The 25,094-nt window shown below is 28.1% G+C and overlaps 1 protein-coding gene across 1 annotated transcript; it reads right to left on the reverse strand.

The window, feature by feature from the left end:
* Positions 1-260: 260 nt before the first annotated feature.
* Positions 261-24,803, reverse strand: LOC107450627 (protein big brother). Its single transcript, XM_043039346.2, has 6 exons — positions 24,605-24,803; positions 20,295-20,381; positions 18,389-18,484; positions 7,135-7,251; positions 5,700-5,813; positions 261-428 (listed from the first exon to the last, which is right to left on the reverse strand). Exons 1-6 carry the CDS (start codon positions 24,737-24,739, stop codon positions 387-389), a joined length of 591 nt encoding a protein of 196 aa, XP_042895280.1. The 5' UTR covers positions 24,740-24,803; the 3' UTR covers positions 261-386.
* Between the last annotated feature and the right edge of the window lie 291 nt (positions 24,804-25,094).

A 25,094-nucleotide genomic window follows, 5' to 3' on the forward strand; every position in this document is an offset into this window, starting at 1 on the left:
TGGGCCCGATGTTTGGTTGAGTTATTCCTTCATTCAAAATACTTATAAACATTTTCAAATAAGAGTTAAACTAAATAACAACCCGCATTGTGTAGAGTGCTAATTTCATATATATTTTAATTAATTGTATAAAAATAATAGACTTACCTTTCATGGGAGGTATTATAACTGCATTTTGTAAGTTCTTAATTTTAATTCTTCATGAAATCTAGTTCTTCATGAAATGTGAAAAAAATGTAAGCAAAATAATAAAAATGTCATTTATGCAAAATATAATTACGCTGAATTTTATTAATAAATATGTTTTTATTTAATGCATATGATAATTCTTATTTATGTACACACAAAAAATTATACAGTACTATTTACATTTGTTGAGACTGTAGTTAATTGCTGATTGTCCCTGGACTTGCTTCTCTTCCTACAACCTAAAAAGGGAATGAAAAATTATAACCAGTAAACTTTTTTGTATTGTTCGGAGTTATTGGGAGTCGTGGATTCTTTCTTTTTTTTTCAACTCTCGAGTCTTTTTTAAAAAAAAGTTAGAGAATTGAAAACAGAAAAAAAAATGAAATATGAAATAAAATATTTAAAAACGTTGAAAAAATAATTTAATTATTTTATTTTTTTCATTTATTATTATTACATTTTATTATTACTACTTATTTTTCTATTTTTATTATTTTTATTTACCTCTTTTAAGACAGATTTTTTCTCTCTCTTTATGTATAAATAAGAAAAATAATCATGAAAAAAGAGAAAATTATTACAAATTGTAGACACAAATGTATTTTACAAAAATTAAATTAATGTAATTTTTAAATTAACCATTAATACAAATTTTAAATTTATTTAAAAATTAAATAAAATTGAATTAATTTACAAAAATTAATTCAATTACCACGAGTCTAAATAGTTTACGAGCTATGTCACAAGAATATAGCAAGTTTCGTATGAATAACAGCGATAAAGTCAAGATGTTCTAATGTCGCGATTTGCAAAATTTTCCAGCTTGTAGCTCTATTTCTACATCCTACCTTGGTTTCATTTTTTCTTGTATTAATTTAGGACAATCAATGAATATCTAAATGATTCGATGGCCTCCGGGGAAAAAGTATTCAAAATATTTATTATTATTTTTTAAATGTAGCTTGCTTGTTTAATGATGGAGCAAAAAATTAAACCGTCAAACTGTTTGCGCGTACTTTGATTTGTTGTTTTTTATTTATTTATTTATTATTTTTTCCAATCACTGCTTGACCTCTTTTTCTGCATTTTTTCTGATGAGAGAAACGAAAATATACAGGATGTTCAGTGATTAAAGTATACAATTTTCGAATTTCGGTCTAAAATTATGACAAAATGAGTATTTAATTATTGGTCAAAAAATCACCTTTAAAATCTTCTTTATTTACTTCGGCAATCAAACAAGTTTTGATATTTTTATTCCACCGTCTTCAAAGGTGATTCTTTAGATTTTGATATCGTTTTTGTTTATTTCTATTCAAAGTATTAATTGGCTAACCCAATTGCGCAGGACGTGAAATTTCCGTCCTGAAGGTGTAATACTAAAATGTTTTTTGCCACTACTATCACAAAAATAAGAAGATTTTTTTTTAATCTTTGCACATGTAGTATAAAAACCTCTTCAGTGATCAAAACTATAAAAGAATCTAGAAACTGAAAAATTGTAGTATTTATTGGAAAATAATAATAAAACTATAAATAAATAGTACGATAGATAAATGGTTTAAATAAAGTAATGATTTAAATAATATTCCAATAAGTTAATGAAGTTTAAATTACATAACGATTCTTCTTTCTGGGTCTGCTGCAATTTGAGGTCCGCATACCTCATTGAACACAATTAATTGAAAATTTTCAATTCTGAACTTATTATTCGACCCGTAAATATTAAGATTTTTAAAAAAGTAAGAGTAAACATATAAAAGGCAAACATTTATTGAACCGTGTATTTTAAACTAATATCACAGTGTGATTTATTCTATTAATTTTCCTCGCATCCTTTTAAAGCATTTATTGCCGTTGCACTTTCTCGTTATAGAAAAGTAATTTAATTGTTGTTTTGTCAATTTTAATTACCAAATATTCCACTAAGTAATTTTAACACTTTCTTTTAGTACGTGCGTAATTTTCAAAACCATATTAAAGGAAAACATTTATTTAGTTGTGCGTTTAAAAGTAATATAATAATTAAAAATAATAAAATTTGTATAACTTTAATGCTAAAGATTGAAACTTAACTTTTTTAAAGTCTTAACTTTCCTTTCGAAATGTTTTTTTTTCATGCATATATTATTAATTTGTTCAACTACTCATGAATTTGAAAAACTGTGTTATATATCGCAGGATTGCAAGCTTTGGATGCAAGGGTTTGGCAAAATTATGGAAGCACTTTTAACTCATTTTTTACATATTTTTAAAGAAATACTTATCGAATTATTTTATAACTTTAGAACAATTTAAGTTATGTAATTTCAGAACAATGAAGTTTAAAGCTTTTCAAAACTTGAGGGACCGATACTGCATTACAAAAAAGAGTATTTTTGTATGCTAAAAAAGTATAGCATTAAGCTTGTAACTTATAACAATTATTATGATTATAATATGCAATAATTATACAAAATTATGTAAGCCTAGCTTAAAAATTAAAAAAAATTCATAAATTCTTTTTAAAAAAAGTTTTTTTTTGATTTATGTTTTTTTACTATAACTACAGAAATTTCAAATAAATTTTTTAAAAAAATTAGAGCTTTAGAGTTAAACTTAAAAGTTTCGCAAGATATGAAGTTTTAAAGAAATCCTTTCATACTGTGCGGGATTCCTGATTTTCATGATTTTGTGCTGATTCGTATTTGATAACATATGAAAAAAAAATTTTTTTCATGATATTGTGCTGATTCGTATTTGATAACATATGAAAAGAAAAATTTTTTTCATGATTTTGTGTTGATTTGTATTTGATAACGTATGAAAAAAAAATTTTTTTTTCACTTTTTCATTTTTTTGTGCTGATTCGTATTTGATTACATATGAAAAAAAAATCCGATTTGAATATATTGAATATTAAAAAAGTTTCCAGCAATTTTATAAGTAGTTTTTATAAATTTGGAAAGAAAGTTGTGAATGGATTTTCTACACATAATATTTTGTATTATTAACTAAGATTTATTAAAAATTACATTGACATAATATAGGACTATCTCCTATTCTTAAAATATTTCTTGACAAACATGAAAAAATTAGTTAGTATAGAAGTGCTTCCATAATTCTTTATTAAGTTCCTTATTAATAGACTTTTTAGGATACTGTCCACTATAATTAATTTATTGTAGACAGTTGCCTTAAAAAGTTTATTTTTTAAAAGTAATTAATATCATATAATTATAATGATGTGTTGCTACATATACCAAAAGAGTATAATTTAAACTGTTAGATCATCCCAAAAATCACTCGTAGATATATTTAAATATCGTTAAAAATCGTGAATATAACCACATGCCTTTTTTTTTACTATAATAGCGCTATATAAGGGGATAAAAATGTCCCCTATTGTGTGGATGGGATAAAACGGGGAGTGAAAAGCGATCGTGCATGCGCAGATTTTAAAGTATTCGATTTCGATGGCTGTCCTTTATAACCTCACCTTCGTAAAGATAACATCGAAAATAACAGATCAGTTGTTATGAAAAAACATATAGTGTTGGAAAATGGATCGGGAATATGCAGTGTTAATAAAATTTTTCACTGACAAAATGAGGTGTAAAACTATCCTTACTTTTTTTTTTTACTCATTTAGTCTATTAAAAAAATCTCCATTTAAAGGCCGTTAAATTGTATTTGAAGTTATATTGCATTGAATTAGTTAATACTGGGTTTTTAAAACTGCAAGCTAAGTGATCGTTACTAACACCACTCTACTACTTATAGCTCATAATTTTAAAGTAATTTACTCATTTATTTATAATACGAAACGTATATCAATTGGCTGTTTCTTTGGAATTAATTTTTCATTCTGTTTTCCGATCACATAATATTTGGGTATTTAAAATTTAAAAATGTTTGGCTCGTAAAACTGTATGTTAAATTACTCTTACTTATAATATAGAATTTTAAAGTTATTTTTTTAATGAAATAAATCTTTTTATTTTCACTACATTAAAAGCAATCGTTCGGCCTGCTGATTAAAGTAGTCACCAGCAGATGTTTGACTTTGGTGATATACCTGGGAATCATGTCTAACTATCAATCCTCAGTGGAGCGAATAATAATAATAAGAAGAAAAAATAGAATAAAAAGTTTAAAAAAATGTAAGGGGATTCGATTTAATAGAAATGTAGTAAAATAGAAAAATGGAAAAGTTAATAAAATACTGGAAAATATTTTAAGGGCAGCAATCGATCAGTATTCAGTAAATGCAGTACAACAATCAATGCAAATAAATAACCAAAATTCATGGATGTTTTTAACTTTCCGATTTTTCTTAAATTAAAAAGAAACTTTCTTCATAACTTATTTTTTCCTCATTTTATCAGCTATAAAGTACATAGAGAGAGAGAGAGCTGTAATTTAACAGATGTTTGAACCTCCTTTCAAAGCCACGTGCACCTACAATAATTACCCATCATTTGCACCTCCACCCCTCCTTTATGATGTCGTCCCCCATTCTCGTATCTATCAGAGTTTTTAAGGCCTGGGATAAAATGACAAAGCAAAAAAATATCTATATTCATTTTTAGCTTCGAAAAGTGTTCTGCAAACGATTTTTGTGAACGTTTTAAAGCGTCTTTTTGTACTCTCCCACCCAGATGTCCTTCTCTCTTCGTGTGAATTGGAGATAAAAGAAAAACTAATAATAAAAAAATATATTTGAGATTTGTAAAATGAACCATCTTTTTCCGTTTCGGTTAATTTTCTCTTCGAGAGATCTCTTTTTAAATAGTAATAAAAGAGCGTTTTTCAAATGAGATCGTTTTACTAATAGTAGTTTTTGAATCCTTTTAATCGGGAGTTTTTTTTCTCTCTTTTTTTTAAGAATCCCACATTTAATGAAGAAAATATTTTACCGTTATAGTTTACCGTAATAGTAGTTGAGAGAAGGTATTTTATCATCAAAGAATAAGCATTAATTTAACGAACACAAACATTAGGTTATTATGTAGAATCTGGATTAGTTTAAGATATTCGTTAAAACAAATTTTACATATTTTCAATTTTTAACAAATCGTATTTTAATCAAATAATATTTATCGAATATTATGTATCCAGTAATATTATATAATCAAATATTATGTATCGAATGTTATTATATAACTGAATATTATGTAGATTCTGAGTTAGATTCTGTAAGATCCAAATATTATTTTTCGTTCGTAATTTTTTTACTGATGCTTTGCATTCCAAACTTAGCATCTTTTAATTTGCAAAATAAAATTTATTTCATGAATTATGCAGTTAAAATTTACAGTTTTGATTCAAATAAATGAAATTGAGGATTCTTTACCGGAAATTTAAAACCTAATTATTATCCAGTTTAACTAAAAATTATTTTTATCAAATCTGCGACCACAGTGAAAATTTTTTGTCAATTTGAAATTTTGGATTTCGAAAATGTTCGTAAATTTTTTTTTTTTTTACTACAAATTCTATTATATATTTATGAACATGCAGTAACATACCTCATTTTTTTGTCGTTTTAATCTAGGTGGCATGAAGGCTCTTTGTTTTTCTTCCAGATCTTGCATTCTTTTGTTATACGTTTCGATTTGCTGTTGAAGACGTGCGTTTTCAATCTGTAGGAAAACATATCTGAATAATATGAGGAATAAAAATTGAAGCATTTGAAACTGAATACTTAAATTTCTTTTTTTTCTTGGAACAACAATATTTTCTACAAAATACTAATTTCATAGTTTCTTGTATTAATTACATAGAAAGATATGATCAATAATTTCTTTTACCGTATATCTATCAAATTACCAATACACCGTCAACTTTAAGACACTTTTTTGTGTTTTCTTTTATATATTAGTTAATAGAAAATATAATAAATGGTCTTTCAATGTTCAAATTAATTTTCATAAGGAACTAAACCGTACAGTTTTTTTTTTAAAAATTTCGTTTTTTATTTTTTTACTGTTTTTAAAATTTTGAACCAAATCTCGGGGCTTCTTTGGACCACTCACCTATTTTAATAGAAATTAAATACAATTCAATTATTAAGGCTATTTTAACAACTTGCACAAGAATATGCCTGTGGAATAACATTACGAATTAGCAAAAATAAATAAATAAATAAAAATGCATATTTAAACATTAAAAAAAACAACAGATTTTAGGTTTTTATGACTTTTAAGAGATAAACATTTTACTCTAACCTCTATGTAGCCCTCTCAGGAACATTAAATTATTCTCGCTTCATTAGCTCGGGAGTGAATTGTTTTTGCTGTTGATGTCAGCCCACGCATAAGCAAGAATATATTTTCTATCTGGCTTGATTTTATAGGTTATGTTAGCAAAAACTTTACCGTCGAAAGAAAAAAGAAAAACGATCATTACACTTTGGTAACAGGTAACTAATGGCAATATTTTGATACCTACCTTATTTTCATTACGTAAATGGATTCTCCCACAGTCAAAAGTTACAAGGTGAGCAAGTTACTCATTAAAGTAATGGTTTACAAAAACTTCACTGTTGCCAATGATTAAATTTTAAATTACTCAAAACTTTTAACTACCCTCAAATATGGTAGAAATTATTTTTTAATTATAAAAACACCAACATGCCCTGTTTTATTTGTTCTGTACAAAAATTATTAACTTTATTTTCAGTGTCTGTCAAAAGTAGTCTTGAATGACGGTATTTTAATTAGATTAAATATTTAATGTTATTTAGTTGTTCTGAAATAAGTTCAACCATTATTAGTTATTCGCTAAGGTGTCAGTACTCGCTACATTTCCAAACAATGTATACTGAAATAATTCAACACGGAAATAAAATAAATTAAAATTTAACCTATTCTAACTTATAGTAAGTTAAAATTAATTCTTTTACAAGCATATAAATTATAATTTACATTAGTTTTAAAAAAATGGAATTTCTGTTGCACTTACCTCAGCTAATTCTTCATCAAACTCTAGGCAGCCAACGCCGTCCAGTCTTTCTAGATCCAAATAACCTCGCCAACGTACGCAAACACCGTTCATGATAAAACTACTTCTCAAATTCACCTAAAATTATAACACATAAAAATTACAGAAATAAGCATAAAAATTATAGAGTTCGAAGAATGTGGCATTAATTCATTGATGAACACCATATTGCAGCATAGTACCATGCAGCATATCATGCTGTTTACATCTATCAGTTATTTGTTAATAAAACACGGAGAAGTTTTGTTCCCTACTCTTATCTCTGGGTTCGAATCCCAGCAATGGTTGGTCGATGCGAATTCTGCATCTGGCTTGCACCGACGCCAGTGCTGACTTAAAATATTCTCAGTGGTGGATGGATCTTGGGTTAGAGTCCCCTTGCCGTCAGGCTAATCATGAGAGGTTTTCGTGGTTTTCCTGTCCATGTGACGCAAAATACGGGTTAGTTCCATCAAAAAGTTCTCCACGAAGGCAAATTTCTCCCGGCACTTAATCCAGGAGTTCCCTTGTCCTCTGGAATGGGCTCAAAATTACTAGGCTACGGAGTTGAACATAACCCAAAAAATTGGGTCGGCTCTTCAACGACGGTTATAAAATAAAATAAAACTCTTATCTCTTATGCTATCTGTTACTAGCATATGTAGAAAACATATGTTTGAATAATGAGATTAATTAACTAAAAATAAGCATAACTGTTATTAATTTTCATTTTTTAAATTTGTTTTTTGACTTCGGGACAGTTCAAATATTACGTAAGCACCTACGAAAGGAGGAAGTTTGTGAGTTGCTCATGATTATTTTTACTGAAAAAGGGGAAAATGATTAAAAAAAAAAAAAAAAAAAAAAAAACACATAAAAGCACATTATTTTTAAAATTTTCCTGAAATGCGAAAAAAAATTGTAAACAAAAAAATTGGAAGAATATACTAAATATTAAAACAAAAAAAAATATACACTAGGAAAAACTTTAAATAAAAGTTAAGTATCTGGAAGGAAAATTTTGAAGAAAAAAGAAATAAAGAGCCAGAAGGCAAGAGTTAATACATAAGATTCTTAATGAGAATTTTATACAAATTTTATCAAAAAAATTGGCACATACATTTTACTTTAGACAAATTTACATATTTAGTTTTAATTTAATGCTAAAATTAAATTACTGCAGTAAAAGTCAAAGAAAAGTATTGGCGACATTCTTCCGTAGGTAGGGAGTTTGAGATTAGCTTATTTTTGCTGACAAGGGGGAAGAAGCGTCTAAAATTGTCAAAAATATGCTATTGTAATTTCAGAACAATCACCGTTTTTTACAAAATGGCTGATAAGTGAAGGTAAGAGGACGCCATACAGCGGAAGAAAATTTTCGTCCCAAATTCTCTTTCTCCTTCATTACTAATTTAAAATTTAAAGTGTAGAAAAAATGAGTTCAGCCAAACCTACAGTAAGTCATGAAGCTTGAAATACTGAAAAGAAAATTTTAAAATATACAAATGAAAATAATTTATGAGATGATAACTTAAGATTACGTTATGAAGAAGTTCTCTTGTAATAATTTGTTTGCATTTTAATATTTTGAAGTATTTTTTTCAGCAATTGAAACTTTATGGCTTACTTTATGTTTGTCTGAACTCAATTTTTCTACACTTTAAATTTTAAATTAATAATGAAGGAGAAGGAGAATTTGCGATGAAAAGTTTCTTCCGCGGTATGGCGTCTTCTCAAACTCATCGTCTCAAATCAAAGTTTTTGACAGATACCCTAGCCAAAGAGGAAATCGAACACATTATGAAAAAAAAAAATTAAGAAAAGTTCATAAAATTTTAAGAAGACCAAATACAAAAAAAGGGGGTGGGGAGGCAAATGGAACATTTTTGATAGTTTAGTTTACTGATTGAACAACTTTGTACGAATTAAATTCATTTCATTTTAGTTCAAATTGGTTATTTTTCGTCAATAAATAAATGTTTGATAGTTCGTTCGACACAATAATTGTTTGTAAAATATCTTCTGAGTTTCAATCATTTAATAACTCATTTAATTCTCGTTGATCCTCACAATTAGCCAAACCCCCTTCAAGTTAAAAGGTTTAAACCTGTTTTAACATTCTTGAACAATCATTCTACTTTTATTCTTAGAAAAAGAAAGATAGTTAATAATTTAAGAAAAAATAATAATGTAAATAGATGGCGAACATAAATAAGATATTAAAAAAGGTCAACTCGGAAATTTTATTATTTAAAAAATATATACATAAATATTTTTCAATTCTCCTTGATTTTCTTTACATTCATTCCGTGAAATAATTCAAAACCACCCTTGCGGCTTTAGAAAAAAAAAACATCCCCATTTCTATCCTAAAAATAATTAGAAAATGTTTAAAAATGTTGAAAGACATATTATTTACTTATAGAAAACTATTGATAATACATTATTGATGACTAAGTTCTTTTTTTTAAATATAAAATCTCCTTGCATATTCTATTTGGTTTAAAATTGAGATCACGAATATTTGCAGTCTCCTACGATAAATTTAAAGCCCTTCCCCCCATTATATCGTTTTAATTTCAAATCTTTAACCTCGTATAGATACATTTAAAATTACAAATTTCTTAACCCATTTCAAAAATACAAATAATTTGATTTCGCTGGTTCCATCGCTTTCAGCATTTTTGCAAACTGATCATGAATATAGATTTCACGCGCTGCCCCCCAAATTGCGCAGGTTTCAGGGATCAAGTAGGTATATAATGGGTATACAATTATGTCTTCCTCCACGAAATTATACTTTAAGCGCTTAAAAACCACTGTTATGCTAATAAAATACTCTCCCCTATAATTTGGTTCTTCTAAAGGGTCATAATCCCAAAAGGGAATACGTTGCCCCGTGTTAGGCTTACCCTAATATTGCTAGATATCTTATAAAAACAAAATCCGCGGAGTGGTAAAATGAACGTATGTTTCATTCTTTTATTCATATTATTTTTTCTCACCTCTGAAGTGATAATTATAAACCTCTAGAGTTGTTATTGTTGTCTTATGCTACTGACAGACCAATTTTTAGGCAGAGGGGTGCGCAAACCTCTAGAGTGAGGACCACATATGATTTTTTAAAAACTAAATATTTTTTTTAAACTTGTAATTAAAACAGCTTTTTTATATTAAATATGAAAGCTGTTATTAGATAAATAGTAATTAATTTTGTTGCTTTACTGTATGTTATGTTAATAACAAAGAACGAATAACAGAAAACGATCTATTCGTTAATATTTATTAATTTATTTCTTGAAGATTATAACATATCATTTATTTTTGAAGTGTTTTTAAATTAATTTTACGAAACACTAAGTTAAAGCTGTTTACCTTTTCTCACACGTATATTATCCAAATAAGCTGGTAATAACAGAATTAAAAGCTTAATTGGCATCATTTTTTAATTCATTATTTTGAAATAAAATATCTTGATTTTAAAAGGTTAATTACTCGTAGACTATTTTGAAAACAAATAGTTCAACAGATATTTAGCAATTCGACATGGTGATTTATCTAATATAAAAAAATAAAAATAAAAGAACATTGCTTGGAACTAGAATTATGTCTATATAAATAAACTCGCCATAGTATATTAATAAACTCACCTTAAAAAACAAAGTGTTTTGTTTTTTAATTATATATTTAAAATAATGTGTTTATATGCATGTTATAATTTAGTTTAAATCTATTCGGGCTAGAATCTAACAAATAAACAAGTTTATTATTAGATTATTTATTTCATCGCATTTATAAATTCAAATATTCAAATTGAATTGTGATTCCTTCTTACTTTTTTTTTTAATTCGTAGGCTGTTTTACACATAAACGTGAGACATTTATATAAAAAATTTACGAGCGAGAGCACAGCGGTTAAGACACTCATCTGTCGTTGTGTAAGACAGGAGTTCCCCTCCAGGTTGGGAGCCAGCTTGTGCAAAATGATGGTCACTATCATTCAATTAGTCACGAAATTGTGAGGCTTTGACCTCCTTAATCTGTTTGGTTATTAACTAGCTGTTGCAGGAGCACTTTACTTTTTTTTTTTTTAAATGAAGTTATTAGTTTTTCGTCTCTATACATGTAAGTAAACACAAACGACTTAGTAGTTCTTAAATAACTCAGTAAATAAAAGTTAACGTTTAATTTTAAATGTTTTATTCTAAAAAAAAATTTGATAAAACTGCATTTGATGATTACAATTGTAATTTGACTTTTGACGTTGACTTTGAATATAAGTCTGTCATATAGCTTAAAGTTTTATTTATTATTATTTTTTTTATAAAGTTAGGCGTTTAAAAAATCTTTTTTAATGAGTTTTACCATCTCCTAAAGCATGCACAACTTGATTTTTTTCAATTTAAAATTTCAATGTAATACTATACCTTTTTTTCAATATAACATTCTTAAACCAAAATTTAAAAATCATTAACTAAACATCTCAAAATACGGTCTCCTAAGTCATTTATGTATTTAGCTAAATAATAATAGCATTTATTGAATAAATCTACTTTCATTACATCTTTTATTACGAGTTAAACACGAAAATATTTAAGGTTTAAAATAAAGTAATGATTTTTATATTTTACATGAAACTTTATTCATTGGCTATTTTAGTTTGAGTTGCAACCCACAAGTTGGGAAACTCTGTTCACTGCATTAAAAAATAAAGACTGGCTCTTCGAATCTTGCTCCGCAACAATGCCAACACAAAAAATAATATTTGCATCCTCGAATTGTTTATCGAGTAGAGAGAAAAAGTTTTCTCAAAAACTTATTCACAAACCAATTATGTTATTTAAGGATGCACAGGAGCTATTTACCAAACTTAAAATGTTACAAAAACACTTCACTTCCTGACAAGTTTCATTATAACTTCAATTTTCAGTTATTAAATAGAACGAGCCATTTCCTGCTAACTTCAACAAAGGAGCAAATTAAGAGAGGTGATAATGACTCTCTTTGTATTGCGATGTCGCCATTTTATCAGGTACCCTACTTGTTCAACAAGATGATTGGCAAGCAAATTTCCATAAACTCAATGTAGAGGGGCAACTACTAGGTCTTCTCCCCCGCTATGTCCTAAGGTGTGAAGAGATTAGCGCGCGCAACAGACCGATATCCTCGCAGGTAATAATATTATTATTCTGCATCACTGGTTACAAACTCCGGTGAGCGCTATGGCTTTAAGAATCCCTAGAAAGCTTTAACATGTGGAAAGCGTCCAATTCTATCCGGATTTGTAAAAGAGAAAGTATAGATAACAAATTGTTTGTAGTGTAAGCAAAATTAAACTGACTCTTATACAATTTTAATTCTATTGATGTTTTGTATATGTATGTGTATCATAAAGGCAAATTTCAATTTAATCAAGCATTAACTGTAAGTTATTTGTACAGTGGATACTCGATATAGAGATCATCGTGGTTCCGATATCCTATAGATATCCGATATCGATATATGTAGGACATTATTAACAAAATATCGTAAATATTGATTCATAGCAAAAAATAATAAAAAAATATTCGACAAGTTTAGACATTAATGTATACTGAAGAGTGTTCTTTAAAATAATGCTTCATAGGGGAAAAATGTATTAAAAAATATATATACAGTTTCACGATTGCCATTTTTGATGAATAACATGCGTCAAGATAATTGGAAAGACCATAAGTTTCAACCCTAAAATAAACCGCACAAGGGGACTGATATTTCGCAAAAAATACAATTTTTGAATTAGAAATGTATGATTGATAAATTTATTGTATTCTTTAAAAAAAAAGTTAGACAGAATGAAAATAAATTATAATTTTTAGGACTTAGGATGAGAATTTAGGGGTCATGTTAGCATTCTTCCTTCATTTAAAGGGAGTTCAAGGTGTTTTACATTTATTGTGTGGTAACATCAAAGGAAATAATGGTGTAAATCATTACTTTGAAACTCTTTTTTCGATCAAATGCCTAAATTTTGGTCGTTGTATTAAAACGAACGGTTCATTGTAGACATTAGAATGGACATTAAAATAACGTTGCGTCTATGAAAAAACAAACGATACACCATGTATCTGTCGTTACAGCGGGCAGTTCAGAGTAATAAGGGTCTTATTAATGTGTGTAGTACATGCATATAATAAAAACTAGTTCTAATTCAATCAGAAATTAACAGTTAGTTGCTTTATTCCTGTATCTCATAAAAATTATTTCCAATTCAATCTAATATAAGCTATTAGTTTTATTTTCTTCATGTATATCTCATAGAAATTAATACTAGTTAAACCAGATATTGGCTACTAGTAGTTTTCAAAGAAAACTCCTGAAAACTAATTTAAATTCAATCCAATATTAACTTCCAGTATTTTTTATGAATGAATCTTATAAAAATTAAGTTCGAATCAATCAGATGTTGACTGCACAGTTAAAAATTTCTCTAGAAAAATGGTTGAAAAACAATTTATTGCCATAGTAAACCCAAACAGGTCAAATATCCATAAAGAAGATGGTATACGAACTTTTAACAGAAGCAGAAACTGTACACAGACTGTTTTCACGTAATGCTCTCAAAGGCTATTCTATCGAAGGCTCCATTGTAAAATGAAATTATGCTTTTTTGCGAATTATATGCTATTTTTATAACTGCTGTGAATTTGCAACTGTTACTCATGATTGTTAGGTCAAATTTAGCCTATCTAAAGCTAGCGCTGTCTACGCTTAGTTTAAAACTGTCACAAAATGTAAATAGAGAAAAGCAACAGTTTTGTAGAAATGAAAAGTGATTTTTTGTGGTCGAATTTTTTAATATTTAAAAACTTACTCCACTGCTGCATTTCCTGACATTAGCCTCTCCATGGCTCATAAAAAATTGGAAAAATAGAGAATAAAGCAGTGATTTTGATAATTTTCATTTAGGTGGAAAAATGTAGTCAAATTGGTGGTTTCTGAAGCAGTTTAATAACTTTTAAAATATATAAGTTATTTATCTGTTCTAAAACCCCGAAAAACAGAGTTAAACAACCGGAATTTTATGCACGCCAACTAGTTTCATAGCCAATAAGAGTCGAGTTTACGTTCTTGGTAAAGTTGGAAGTGAAGCCATGTGATAAGGATTTCGAATTTCTGTTTTGATTTTCTATGAGTGGATGCCTAACAATTTTATAGTAATAAATGTATGGTAAACACTTTATGAGGCTACTTATTAGTTCCTAAGAGCTGGATACATACTTCAGGTTAGAGGGGCTAATTTGTCAATGTCATGACCAACTGTACTGAGATTCGAATCCTAGCGTTAACACCACAATATTTCCTCCAATCCCCTAGCATATAAGAAGTTTCCAGTGTCCTGCACTTCTCAATTGGTGATCTTTGACAATTGGAATAAGAAACTCTCACTCACGCTTAACTGGCAGTAATATAAAGCTGCTTAACTGAAAAAAAAAGTCTAGTATTTTTCATCTCTCTCAATACATGGCATCCCAAAATAAACTAATTAAGCCACATTCCATGGTTCACTTGACAAAAAACAACTCAATCACAATCGAACTCTTATGCCCAATACCTAACGTAAATCGGGGCTTAAGCCTGAGCCATCTTTACAGGGAACCTGAGACGAATACTGAAAATTCGAAGAGCGATTTCATTACTTCTCAGATGGAAAGTAAAATTCCTGGAGCGATGGTTTGCTGACAATGATGGGAACACTGTACGTCTTTGAACAATACAGGTCCGGCTTTGGGAGCTAGGCCACATATAGTCTAGGTGCCGTACACAAATAAGTTTAACACAACCTAATTTCTATGTCCATTTAAAGTTTATTTTTACGGTTTTGAAACCCTGCTAGTAGTAAATGGTTACAAAACCGTATGGTTTTGTATTCCCGGTTTTCTCTTTTAACCATAACCAGCTAAAAACTTTTTTAAACTCGTAAAGGTATAAAAATGTTCATAACCGTAAACTTTATGGTTAACTGGATCGACGCACTGCAGCCGGTTGTTTTACTGTAGTTTTAGAATAAAAATTCTAATGGTGTGTTGGTTGTTAGCATCTTTATATCAGAATAACTCATTTTAATTTAATCTGAAATTAGCTGTTACTAGTTTAGCATATGTATTTACTGAAAAATGATTTCAATTTAATTATCCTATTAATTTTTGCAATTAGTGCTGAATACATATCTCAAAAAATTTATATGAATAAGTTATAAATTGTAAGTTTCAAAACAATAAAGAATATTATGAAAATAAAAGTTATTATTAAACCTCAAGCAAATTATGAATGTTACTTTTAATTTAAGATTATTTTTAGCTTTTCTAAATATGATTTTAATGACCTTCCCAGAGCCATCTTACAAAGTCAATAAAGGCCTTACAATACATAATTTTTTCAGCTAAACTCCCCTTTCTTAAAACACGAAGACAGAACAACTTTAAATTTTTGAAACCCATTCAGTTTAGAGCTATTTTGATTTCCTTTCTCATAAAATTATTTTTTGATTACATTTAATAAAATAGTAATCAAGACAATTCAAAATAAATAAATTCAAAATTTTAAAATTTTAAATTATAATTCGTGTAAGAAATAGGTTAGAACTTTTGTCCTTATATCTTCGCTACCGGAAAAGATATTTTCTAAATTAACAAACAAAACAATATAGAGAAAAACAAAGTAATAATATCAGAATAAAATGGCATTTAAAACAGGATATTTTAAAAATTTAAAACTTTTATATTGGTTTAAAAGTTTCTTGGGAATCGGCTCTTTTACGAACGCTTAGTTTAGGATGTACTCAACCGACACCTTTCTAAAGGGCGTCGCGTCAAAATACAATCTCAGGACCACCTAGGGTGTATCAGATGGTAAAACTTTTGTTCTCCACGGGTTGGTCCTTTCAAGCAGCCTATTTGCAGGACTATAATGTTAAGAACGTGACCAAATATTATGGGGGACTCACTGTTTTAAAAAAAATACAGTCACCCACACATTTACTTGGAAACTACTAATTATATTTGCCACAGACTGTAGCTATTATGTCCCATCATTTCCTTCAGTTTTGTGGAAATGCTACATATCCATTTGTCGTGTTTCACCAATCTAGTTATTAAAAAAATATAAACTTTTTCTCTTTTTAATATTTTTATTATTATAATTCTTTTTTAAGTTACAATGAATTGTACCGGTATAGATAGTTTAAATCCTTTGTCACATTATGTATATTTTTATTCATAAGTATTTTACTGCACAGTGCGCGAAAATAAAAAAGCAGTCCAACCTAAATGACTTTTAATCTAATAATATGATTTCTTTAAAAAAAAAACATTCTATTTCAGAAGAATTATTATTCCACCGATTACACCCAAGTTTTATGTTTTGCCTGGTAAAATTATATCATTTAAAGTAATATAAAAAAGGATTGTATAACTTACAGTTTAAGTTTTTTTTATTATAATTAAATAAAATAATAAAAAGATTATTCAAGCTTACTAAAAGTTAATATTATTTTTTTGTTGCATGGAATTATCTTTGGATAAAATAATTTACCATTGTTTGTAAAAACTTTTTAATTCACTTAAAAAATTCTCGAGATACAGAGAAATACGCAAAAAGTAAAATTAACATTAAGGGGTTCAAACTTTGAACAGTTTTCCTGACCAAACTATTGGGACCATATTTCGCAGATTGTGGTTACCCCCGATATTTTAAGGGTTAGAAATCCGAATCTGTCGAAAGAAAAGGATTGTTTATTCAGAGAAAATACGTTTTTGCCTCTGATTTCGTAACATAAAATATCGTCTTCACGAATTAAATAGCGCATTTAAACTCAACCTCTCTAATCATTAAGTTTGAGCCCTAGGATGAAGATCGGATTATTAGAACAACAGTTATTTACTGTGTTCCGTTTTCTTTATTTTGCACACTGAGAATTGTTTATTATTTCTCCACCTGGTAAAAAATTACCTGGTGGAGATATTACTGATTTACTAAATTTTACAACTCAATCTTATATATCGACGATTTAATCTCTTTCCTTTTTTACTTTTTATCTAAGAATTTTCCACTTTCGGTGTCTGCTGGTTTGCTATTAAATAGACTTAATTTTGGATACTGTTGGCGGATATCATTCTCTCAACACTATAAACGATTCAAAATATCCAACTGAATCTATTTGAGTTTCTATCTGATAAGAAACACGGGGTCAAAATTTGAGACTTCTATTTTTTTGGTAAACTGTTACTTAGCATAACTTTCACTTGGGATAATTGCCATCAAATTGCAACGAAGTATTAAAAGAAAAAAAATCGAAATTAAACTTTCGAGTTTTTCCTTTTATTGGATCCAAATTTGAGACTTTTATCTTAATAAAATGAGTTATTCTGTAAGGCTGACAGTTAGCCTCCTTAATTATCTCAATAATAACAAAATAATTTTAGAAAACAAATAATAATAAACGTTTAATTGTATCAAATAATAACGAATTTAATAATAACAATTCAATCACAAAAAAAACTTTAAATTTTTCTAATAGCACTGGAAATGGTTATTTAATATTTTTGTTGCTATGACGACCGATTATTTTTCATTTATATGTTTTATTTAAGCCGCCGTAGCTTGAGGGATAGAGCGCTCGCCTTTCAATGAGGTACCCAGGGTTCGAATCCCATCGATGGCAGGTCCATACGAATTCTACTCTCGGCTTACACCAATCATAGTGCAGACGTTAAATATCCTCAGTCGTTGCCAGATCATGGATTAGAATCACCGTAAGAGATTATCGTGGTCTTCGTCTCCATGTAGCACAAATGCGGGGTGATTCCATAGCTTCCATGGAAGCTGGTTTATCCAAATGCTTGATCCAGTAGTTCCTTTGTCCTCTGAGTTTCGCTCAAGATTACAGGGTTACGAAATTACGAAATTGAACATTGATAGTCGTAAACCCAAAAATGGGTTCCAAACCCAAAAACTGTTCAATTCGGGATTCAAAACAAAAAAAAACTTAATTTTAATTTGTGAAATCGGCATATTAGTAAATGTGAAAACGAGATAAGTATCGTATGAGCCTATATAATTTGTGGTGCAGTATACGACGATCAGAATTTTTTCGCGAGTGTAACATTATTTTGCAATTTTATATTCTAAGGAATTTAAAGCTAAGTGTGACAGGAGGCTTATGAGGTAAAATAAACAAATACAAATTTAAACTTACTTTTCCCTTTGAGAAATCAAATTCACACTTATTCTGACATCCGTTATTGCACGACCCAAACAAAAGTTGTAAATTTATTCCAGTACTGATGAAAGCCTACACAAAATGAGCAATCAGATGAGTAAAACAAAACTAATTAATATTTAAAAATAATAAAATATTGTAAAAAAATCACTCGCAAATTATTTTGATCCTGTTAAAGAGATATTAAAACTTGAAAGAAAAATGTTCAACGTGTATTTTGCTGCAATTATAATTTTTTTTTCTTCTTCAGGTATTAGATGGTATATTCCTAAATGAAATCTTAATAATAAAGACAATCGTAAAAATTTCAAAATCTCACATTTAAACGGCAACATTATCCGATCTGAAATCGTTCATAGATTTTTAACTTTTGTCTGTAATAATTGTAGAAAAGCCATCATTAATTGATTCCTCGATGTTTATAGCCTATAAAAATCAGAGATATTTGTTTTATTTTCAGACACAATTTGAAAATATTTATAGTCATATATATTATTTATTAACTTATTTCATTTTCGAAATATTCTAAATGACTGTTTTGGGTTATGAATTTTTTAATTGTAGTTTGCTTTCCAATTTCCTATAATTTTTTTTTATCAGTAAGACATAATTTAAAATATAAGAAGGAGGTGGAACTATTTTCAGAGCATTTAAAGAAAATACAAATAAAACCTACCACTCATTAATTTAATTTTAAGCCTATATTTCCTTTCATTTCTATTAAAAAAAGTTTAAAAAAGAGAAGAAAAAAAACGATATTAATAGTTTACTTATGATATTTGCTCTTTCACGTAAAAGAAACATTCTTTTAGTAATTTCATAAATATCGCTCAATAATTTTATATATGAAGAAAAAATAACATGTGATAATCAGATAAGAATTTTATATATTATTTGATAGCTATGTAAATATTATTTGATAATTTTTATTTGTAATCATGAAACAATTTAATGCAAAAATTTTTCGTTTTAGCCTTAGGATTACTAAAAACAACAAGCTTCTGATTCCCAATTTAGAATATACATGCTTTTACATTAACTTGTTGAAAAAATAATGTATGGTTAATTTAAGATAATTTTTGAAAACGCTTTCGTTTTCTGGTAAATTTCGAAGGAACAGAATCATCACTTGTTTATTTTATAACCATTTAATGACTTTACAGAAAATATTTAATAACCAAGTAAATATCATTTTATTTATCATTTCATAGATATTTAAATATTATTTTTACAGATTTGAACAAAGGACTGTTAATTTGAGCTTCTGGTTTTCAATTTAGAATATACGTGTATCTCTACATGCACGTGTTAATAAAAAAGATCCATGGCTATTTTAAGATTGTTTTGGAAATGCTTTCGTTTTCATGTAAAGCAGAAGGAAAAGAAACATTATTTGGCTATTTTATAAATATCATTAGAAAAAACATTTAATAACTAAGTAAATATAATTTAATACATCATTTTATAACTGGGTAAGCATTAATTGCTAATTTTTAATAAAAAAAATTATTACAAAATTTCCCGATTTAGACTAGATTGTTTAAAAAAATAGCAAGTGTTTGGTTTTGATTCACAATAAGCTTGTTTTTCTATTTAGAAGTGTTACAGAGGGACAAAAAAGTGAAAAACTTTCTTNTGGATTACCGAATTTGAATCGTAATTGTTCTAAGATTTAAAAAGCCGAAATGAAACTTAAAAAATAAATAAATAATAATAGTAATAACAATTCAGAAAATAAATAGAGATTTAACTGACTTTAAAATCAATGGCTCCATATGCATCACATAAGCATAAGATATTAGCAATAAAAGGAAAGGAAAAGTTAACTCTGAGAAGTTGTTTTTATTATTATGAAAAAAAAGAAAAAAAATTAAAAACTTACAATTTCTGTGTAGCCTTCTTTACACGATGTTTTAAATTTTATTCTTCTTTCATCCATAGGTCTGTCTCTGTAACCTGTGTATCGGACCTAAATAAAGAATATTTACTTATATAACTATGTTTCGTATTTTTAATACATTTTTCTTCCTTTTTTTTCGTTTTCTCTGTTTTAGAAGTAAGAAAATTTACAAATAGATCATGTTAAAATTAACAATATTTCAGTAATTGGGCGTTCTTAATGTTTCCAATATCCTTCAGCCAATTTTTCAGATTCGTTAACCAAAAGTTTGCCAAAGATTTGTCTGAAAAGCATGATGCATGAGTATTTCTCCATCAGCAAAATTACGAAAAGAGCTACCGTATATCTCCGGTGTACAAGTCGACCCGCTATTTTTGATTACGAGATGGCGAATTTCTGGTGTGTCAGACATAAGTTGACCACTGCCGGCGAGTCAAATTTTATTCCTTTAGACGTAAGTTTAATGATAATAGACGCGTGGATAAATGCTGATTCAAATGCTATTGCAAAATATTTTAAAAAACGTTTATTAAATCTATAAATTCGATTTTGTTTTCTTAAATTCTTTTTTGCGTATTCGCCATGATAAAATTTATTTTTTACGTCGTAAGTTTTAAATGTTTAACAGTAGGAAATATGTCATTTTCCATATTTTAACTTCACTTTTCCTTTACTGCATTGGGTGGCCAACTTACTTTGAAAATAAAGAGAGAGGGAGAGAGGGAGAAAGAGCCATTTATAAGTTGAATTTAAAAATTTTTTTCTTTTTTTTCATATCTTGTTCCTGAAAATTTCCTTTTTGTTTGCTCAAAATATGTTGAGTACAAATAAGAAAATTTAAAATGTGTATACACGTATTTTATATCCCTATTCTTGAAACTTTTACTTTGATTGAAAAAAAAAACATTTCTGTCTATCCTAAACTTAGCATTATTTTTTGAATTTTATGATAGTGGTAATTATAAATATATTTTTTTCCTTTACTTGAAATATCACTGTTAAAAGTAGAACTTGTCAAATGTTTTAAAAGACCTATAAAGTCATGCGTGTTTTTAGCTTCTAGTATGTTAATTATCTTTTATAATTTGTTATTATCTTAAGTGTTATTATTTTTATTTTATTATTTTATAGATATCTGATAACGAGACACGTTTGGCATCTCATCCTGACTTGTGCAAGCAATAAGAAAAGAATGTTTGCGACTTTCTTCAAAAATTTTGAGTAAAAAGGCCGTATTACCTGTTGTATAAAATGCCTGCATGTATATTGTCATGAATATTAGATTTTACTCAAAAAACAATATTACAATCACTGCAAAAATGTTAATAAGTAGTAAAATGCTTTATGCTTGTTGATATTTTCTTGTTTATACTAATGAAAAAAAAATTAACTTTATATACAGACGTAAGATTTCTTTTGTTTCGATAAAGGTTACTTTTGCTTTACTTTACATACTGTTAGACATTTAGAATCACGTTGTTCCGTAATATCGCTGTAATTTGCAACAATTTTAATAAGGTGACAAGTTGGACCATATTTTCGTGCAAATTAATCCATATTAAACTTCATTACATCACACTATAGTATAGTTCTACATAAACAGAAGCAAATTTCAATTTTACATTTTATTAAGGTCGCAGCAAATTTGCACTGAACTAAAGTACAAGTTTCCGATATTATGATACAGCACTTAACCGATTTTTTTTGTTTCATGACAACTATTTTGCTTTTACGATTTTGTCATTTCTTTTTTAATTATACTTTTTTGCCAAAAAGAGTCCACTAACAGAAAAAAAAAACCTTATGGGAGAATTTTATTGATAGTTTTATGTTTGTACATTGCCTGATAAAGACCCTTTTACTACTTACGAATGATTTTTAATTTCCAATGCTTCTTTCATTCCGTGAATGTCAAATAACTGATAAATCTTTATTTTATGCCTTACTTTATTTCATTTAGCTTTTATTTTGTTATTATAAGTCCTGTAACCGATGCTGCAATAATCTGCAGAAAGGTAGTGAGAGCTGCAGATTATCACAGCATCTGCAGATTAATTTTTTAAATCTAATTTTGTTTTTAAAAAGCAAACAAACAAATCGGTGAAAACTGCTGTGACTCCTTTTTTTTAAAACATCTCATAACTTTAAATATAAAAAAAAAATAAAAAAGCTGAATTACAGAACACCGTGAATAAACAAAAATAAAGATATTTTTTCTGTTACACATGCTTAACTGTATAAGTTTTTAATCAAATTTCCTGGTCATTGAATAAAAATATCAAAACAACCTTTATTTTGTTAATAACCTTTATTTTCCTAATAACCTTTATTTTGTTAATAACCTTTATTTTGTTAACCTTTATTTTGTTATTATAAGAATTACAGAGCACCGCAAACAAACAAAAACTTAGATATTTTTTCTGTTACACATGCTTAACTGTATAGGGATTTATTCAAATTTTTTAGGAAAATTGAATAAAAATATCAAAATAACCTTTATTTTGTTAATAACCTTTATTTTCTTAATAACCTTTATTTTGTTATTATAAGAATTACAGAGCATCGTAAATATAAAGATATCGTAAATATAAGAACAAAAATAAAGATATTTTTTCTATTACACATGCTTAACTGTATAGGGATTTTTTCAAATTTTTTAGTCATTGAATAAAAATATCAAAATAACCTTTATTTTGTTAACCTTTATTCTGTTATTATAAGTTCCGTAACCAATGCTGCAATAATCTGCAGAAAGGTAGTGAGAGCTGCAATTTATCACAACATCAGCCGATTAATTTTTTAAATCAAATTTTATTTTTATTTCTAAAAAGCAAACAAACAAATCGGAGAAAACTGCTGTGACTCCTTTTCTTAAAACATCTGTTAACTTTAAATAAAATAAAATAAAATAAAATAAAAAAGTAAAAAAAAGCTGGATTACCGAACACAGTAAGAAAAAAAAAGCAAAATAAATATATTTTTTCTGTTACACATGCTTAACTGAATAGAGATTTATTCAATTTTTTTAGTCATTGAATAAAAATAAATTTAAACAACATAAAATTTGCATGTATAATTTTTAAGGACTTGTGATTTGTAATTTTAACTACATGTTTTTACAACATGTTTTTACTACTGAATTTTACAACATATTTCAGAAATATTTGTAAGGCACTCCCCGCAGCTGACCCACTGCGGATCAGGGGAGTTATGAAGGCTTGCGCTCCTCAATTTCGTGACCAACGGCATGATTGTGTCACTCTGTTCAGCATTGCGTACCGATTTTCTCCTCAAATAAGCTTGTTCTCCTAAATCTGAAACTGGGTGGGCTTCAAGTCGTGACTGGAAATCGAACTCAAGTGCTTCCCAGAAACAGCTCAGTACTTTAACTACTTTGCAATTGCGACTGTTTTAATTGATATTAGGTACATCTTACCTTAAAACTTTTATTTTTATATGAGAAAGTCCAAAAAATCAGTAAAAGTTTGAGATTCAGGACAAAATGTCGAAAAACTACCGAAATCTTTCATTATGTGAGATTACAAGGGGAAAAATTTTCAAAATGGCTTATCACTAAAATATTTGCTAACTTCAAATTCAGCAATTATAAATCATGATAATAATAAATCACGAATCATAATAAATAATGTACAGACGCATTCGTTATAGTGTACAGATGTTAGCATGTAAGATACATCTTTTGATTGATACTGTTTTGTTAGCATAAACTTTTTTTCTCATTAAAGATGACTCAAAAAGATAATTTTTCTTAAGTATAACTTAAAAGCACTACCAAGAGAAGTTATTTTTTATAGTTTTCTAAACTTTACGAGCAGAATTTTTCGTCATTGAAAATTCCCACTTATTAGAATGTTCAAAATTTAACCGCAGCTTTGCCATGAGGATGACAATACTAGTTGCAATCGTTTCTCGATCCCAAAAACAGTTTATATCGACATTTTACCAAAAATAGAAATTATGGCTACTTTTCAATATAATTTAATAACAAAAAATCTAAGTAATAAAAAGAAACGTTTTCGAAATAACTAAAAATGTGAAAATAATTTATTTTTGACGGATGTAAGAAGGAAACGTAGGGCGGAAGAAACATCTATCATCTCCGAAAACTCTTCCACGTCATTCGAAAGTGATGCGTCTTACGTATTAGATCTGTCAATTTTTTTTTAATCTTTTGCCGTCTATATGGAATACATAGTTTCAAAATTTTTATTTTATTTAATTCATTAATTTTTTTTAATACTGTAATAAATATATTTCATTAAAAAACTCACCTCACTTTCTCTACTAAGCTTCTTGAATAATTCATCGGATTCAAATTTAGTTTTTTGATCCCCGACCACCCTCGGCATGCCAAACAAAATCCCAGGCAAAACGTCGAAACCGTATGTTTTCTCGAACGGTAACATTTTCAATATTAACAACCCCTTACTATCACTCCAAAGCAATTCCACTAAATTCTCCCCCTTTTTTTCTACTGACGATTTTCCGAACGATTTGTGGCTCTTGCAAATAGAGGCGGTGCTTGCGCGTAGTGGTTTTGCTATCATTGGCTTTGTGTCATAAAGGTGGGACAGTAGGCGTTCCCCGAAATGTCGACATAACGTGAATCATGAGGAGGTGATGTTGACAAGCTTCTGCAAATAATCATGATGGATTGACTTAAAAAGTGAATTTCCTCTGGTTTTCTTTTGAAGACTTTCTTAATTGATGGTTTCAGAAAATGCTTATGCATTAAAGATGAATTTCGTGAGAGGAATTTGA

Source organism: Parasteatoda tepidariorum, chromosome 7, assembly GCF_043381705.1.
Source record: "Parasteatoda tepidariorum isolate YZ-2023 chromosome 7, CAS_Ptep_4.0, whole genome shotgun sequence".
NCBI lineage: Eukaryota > Metazoa > Arthropoda > Arachnida > Araneae > Theridiidae > Parasteatoda > Parasteatoda tepidariorum.

What these genes read in the sequence shown, in the direction of transcription:
- LOC107450627 (XM_043039346.2), bottom strand. Translation starts at nt 24,739, where the DNA reads ATGTTACCGTTCGAGAAAACATACGGTTTCGACGTTTTGCCTGGGATT. An exon ending in TTGATTTCTCAAAGGGAAAA is followed by an intron (nt 7,252 to 18,388) that starts GTAAGTTTAAAT and finishes TTATAATTTTAG; the next exon opens with GTGAATTTGAGAAGTAGTTT. An exon ending in TAAAACGACAAAAAAATGAG is followed by an intron (nt 429 to 5,699) that starts GTATGTTACTGC and finishes TTCCCTTTTTAG; the next exon opens with GTTGTAGGAAGAGAAGCAAG.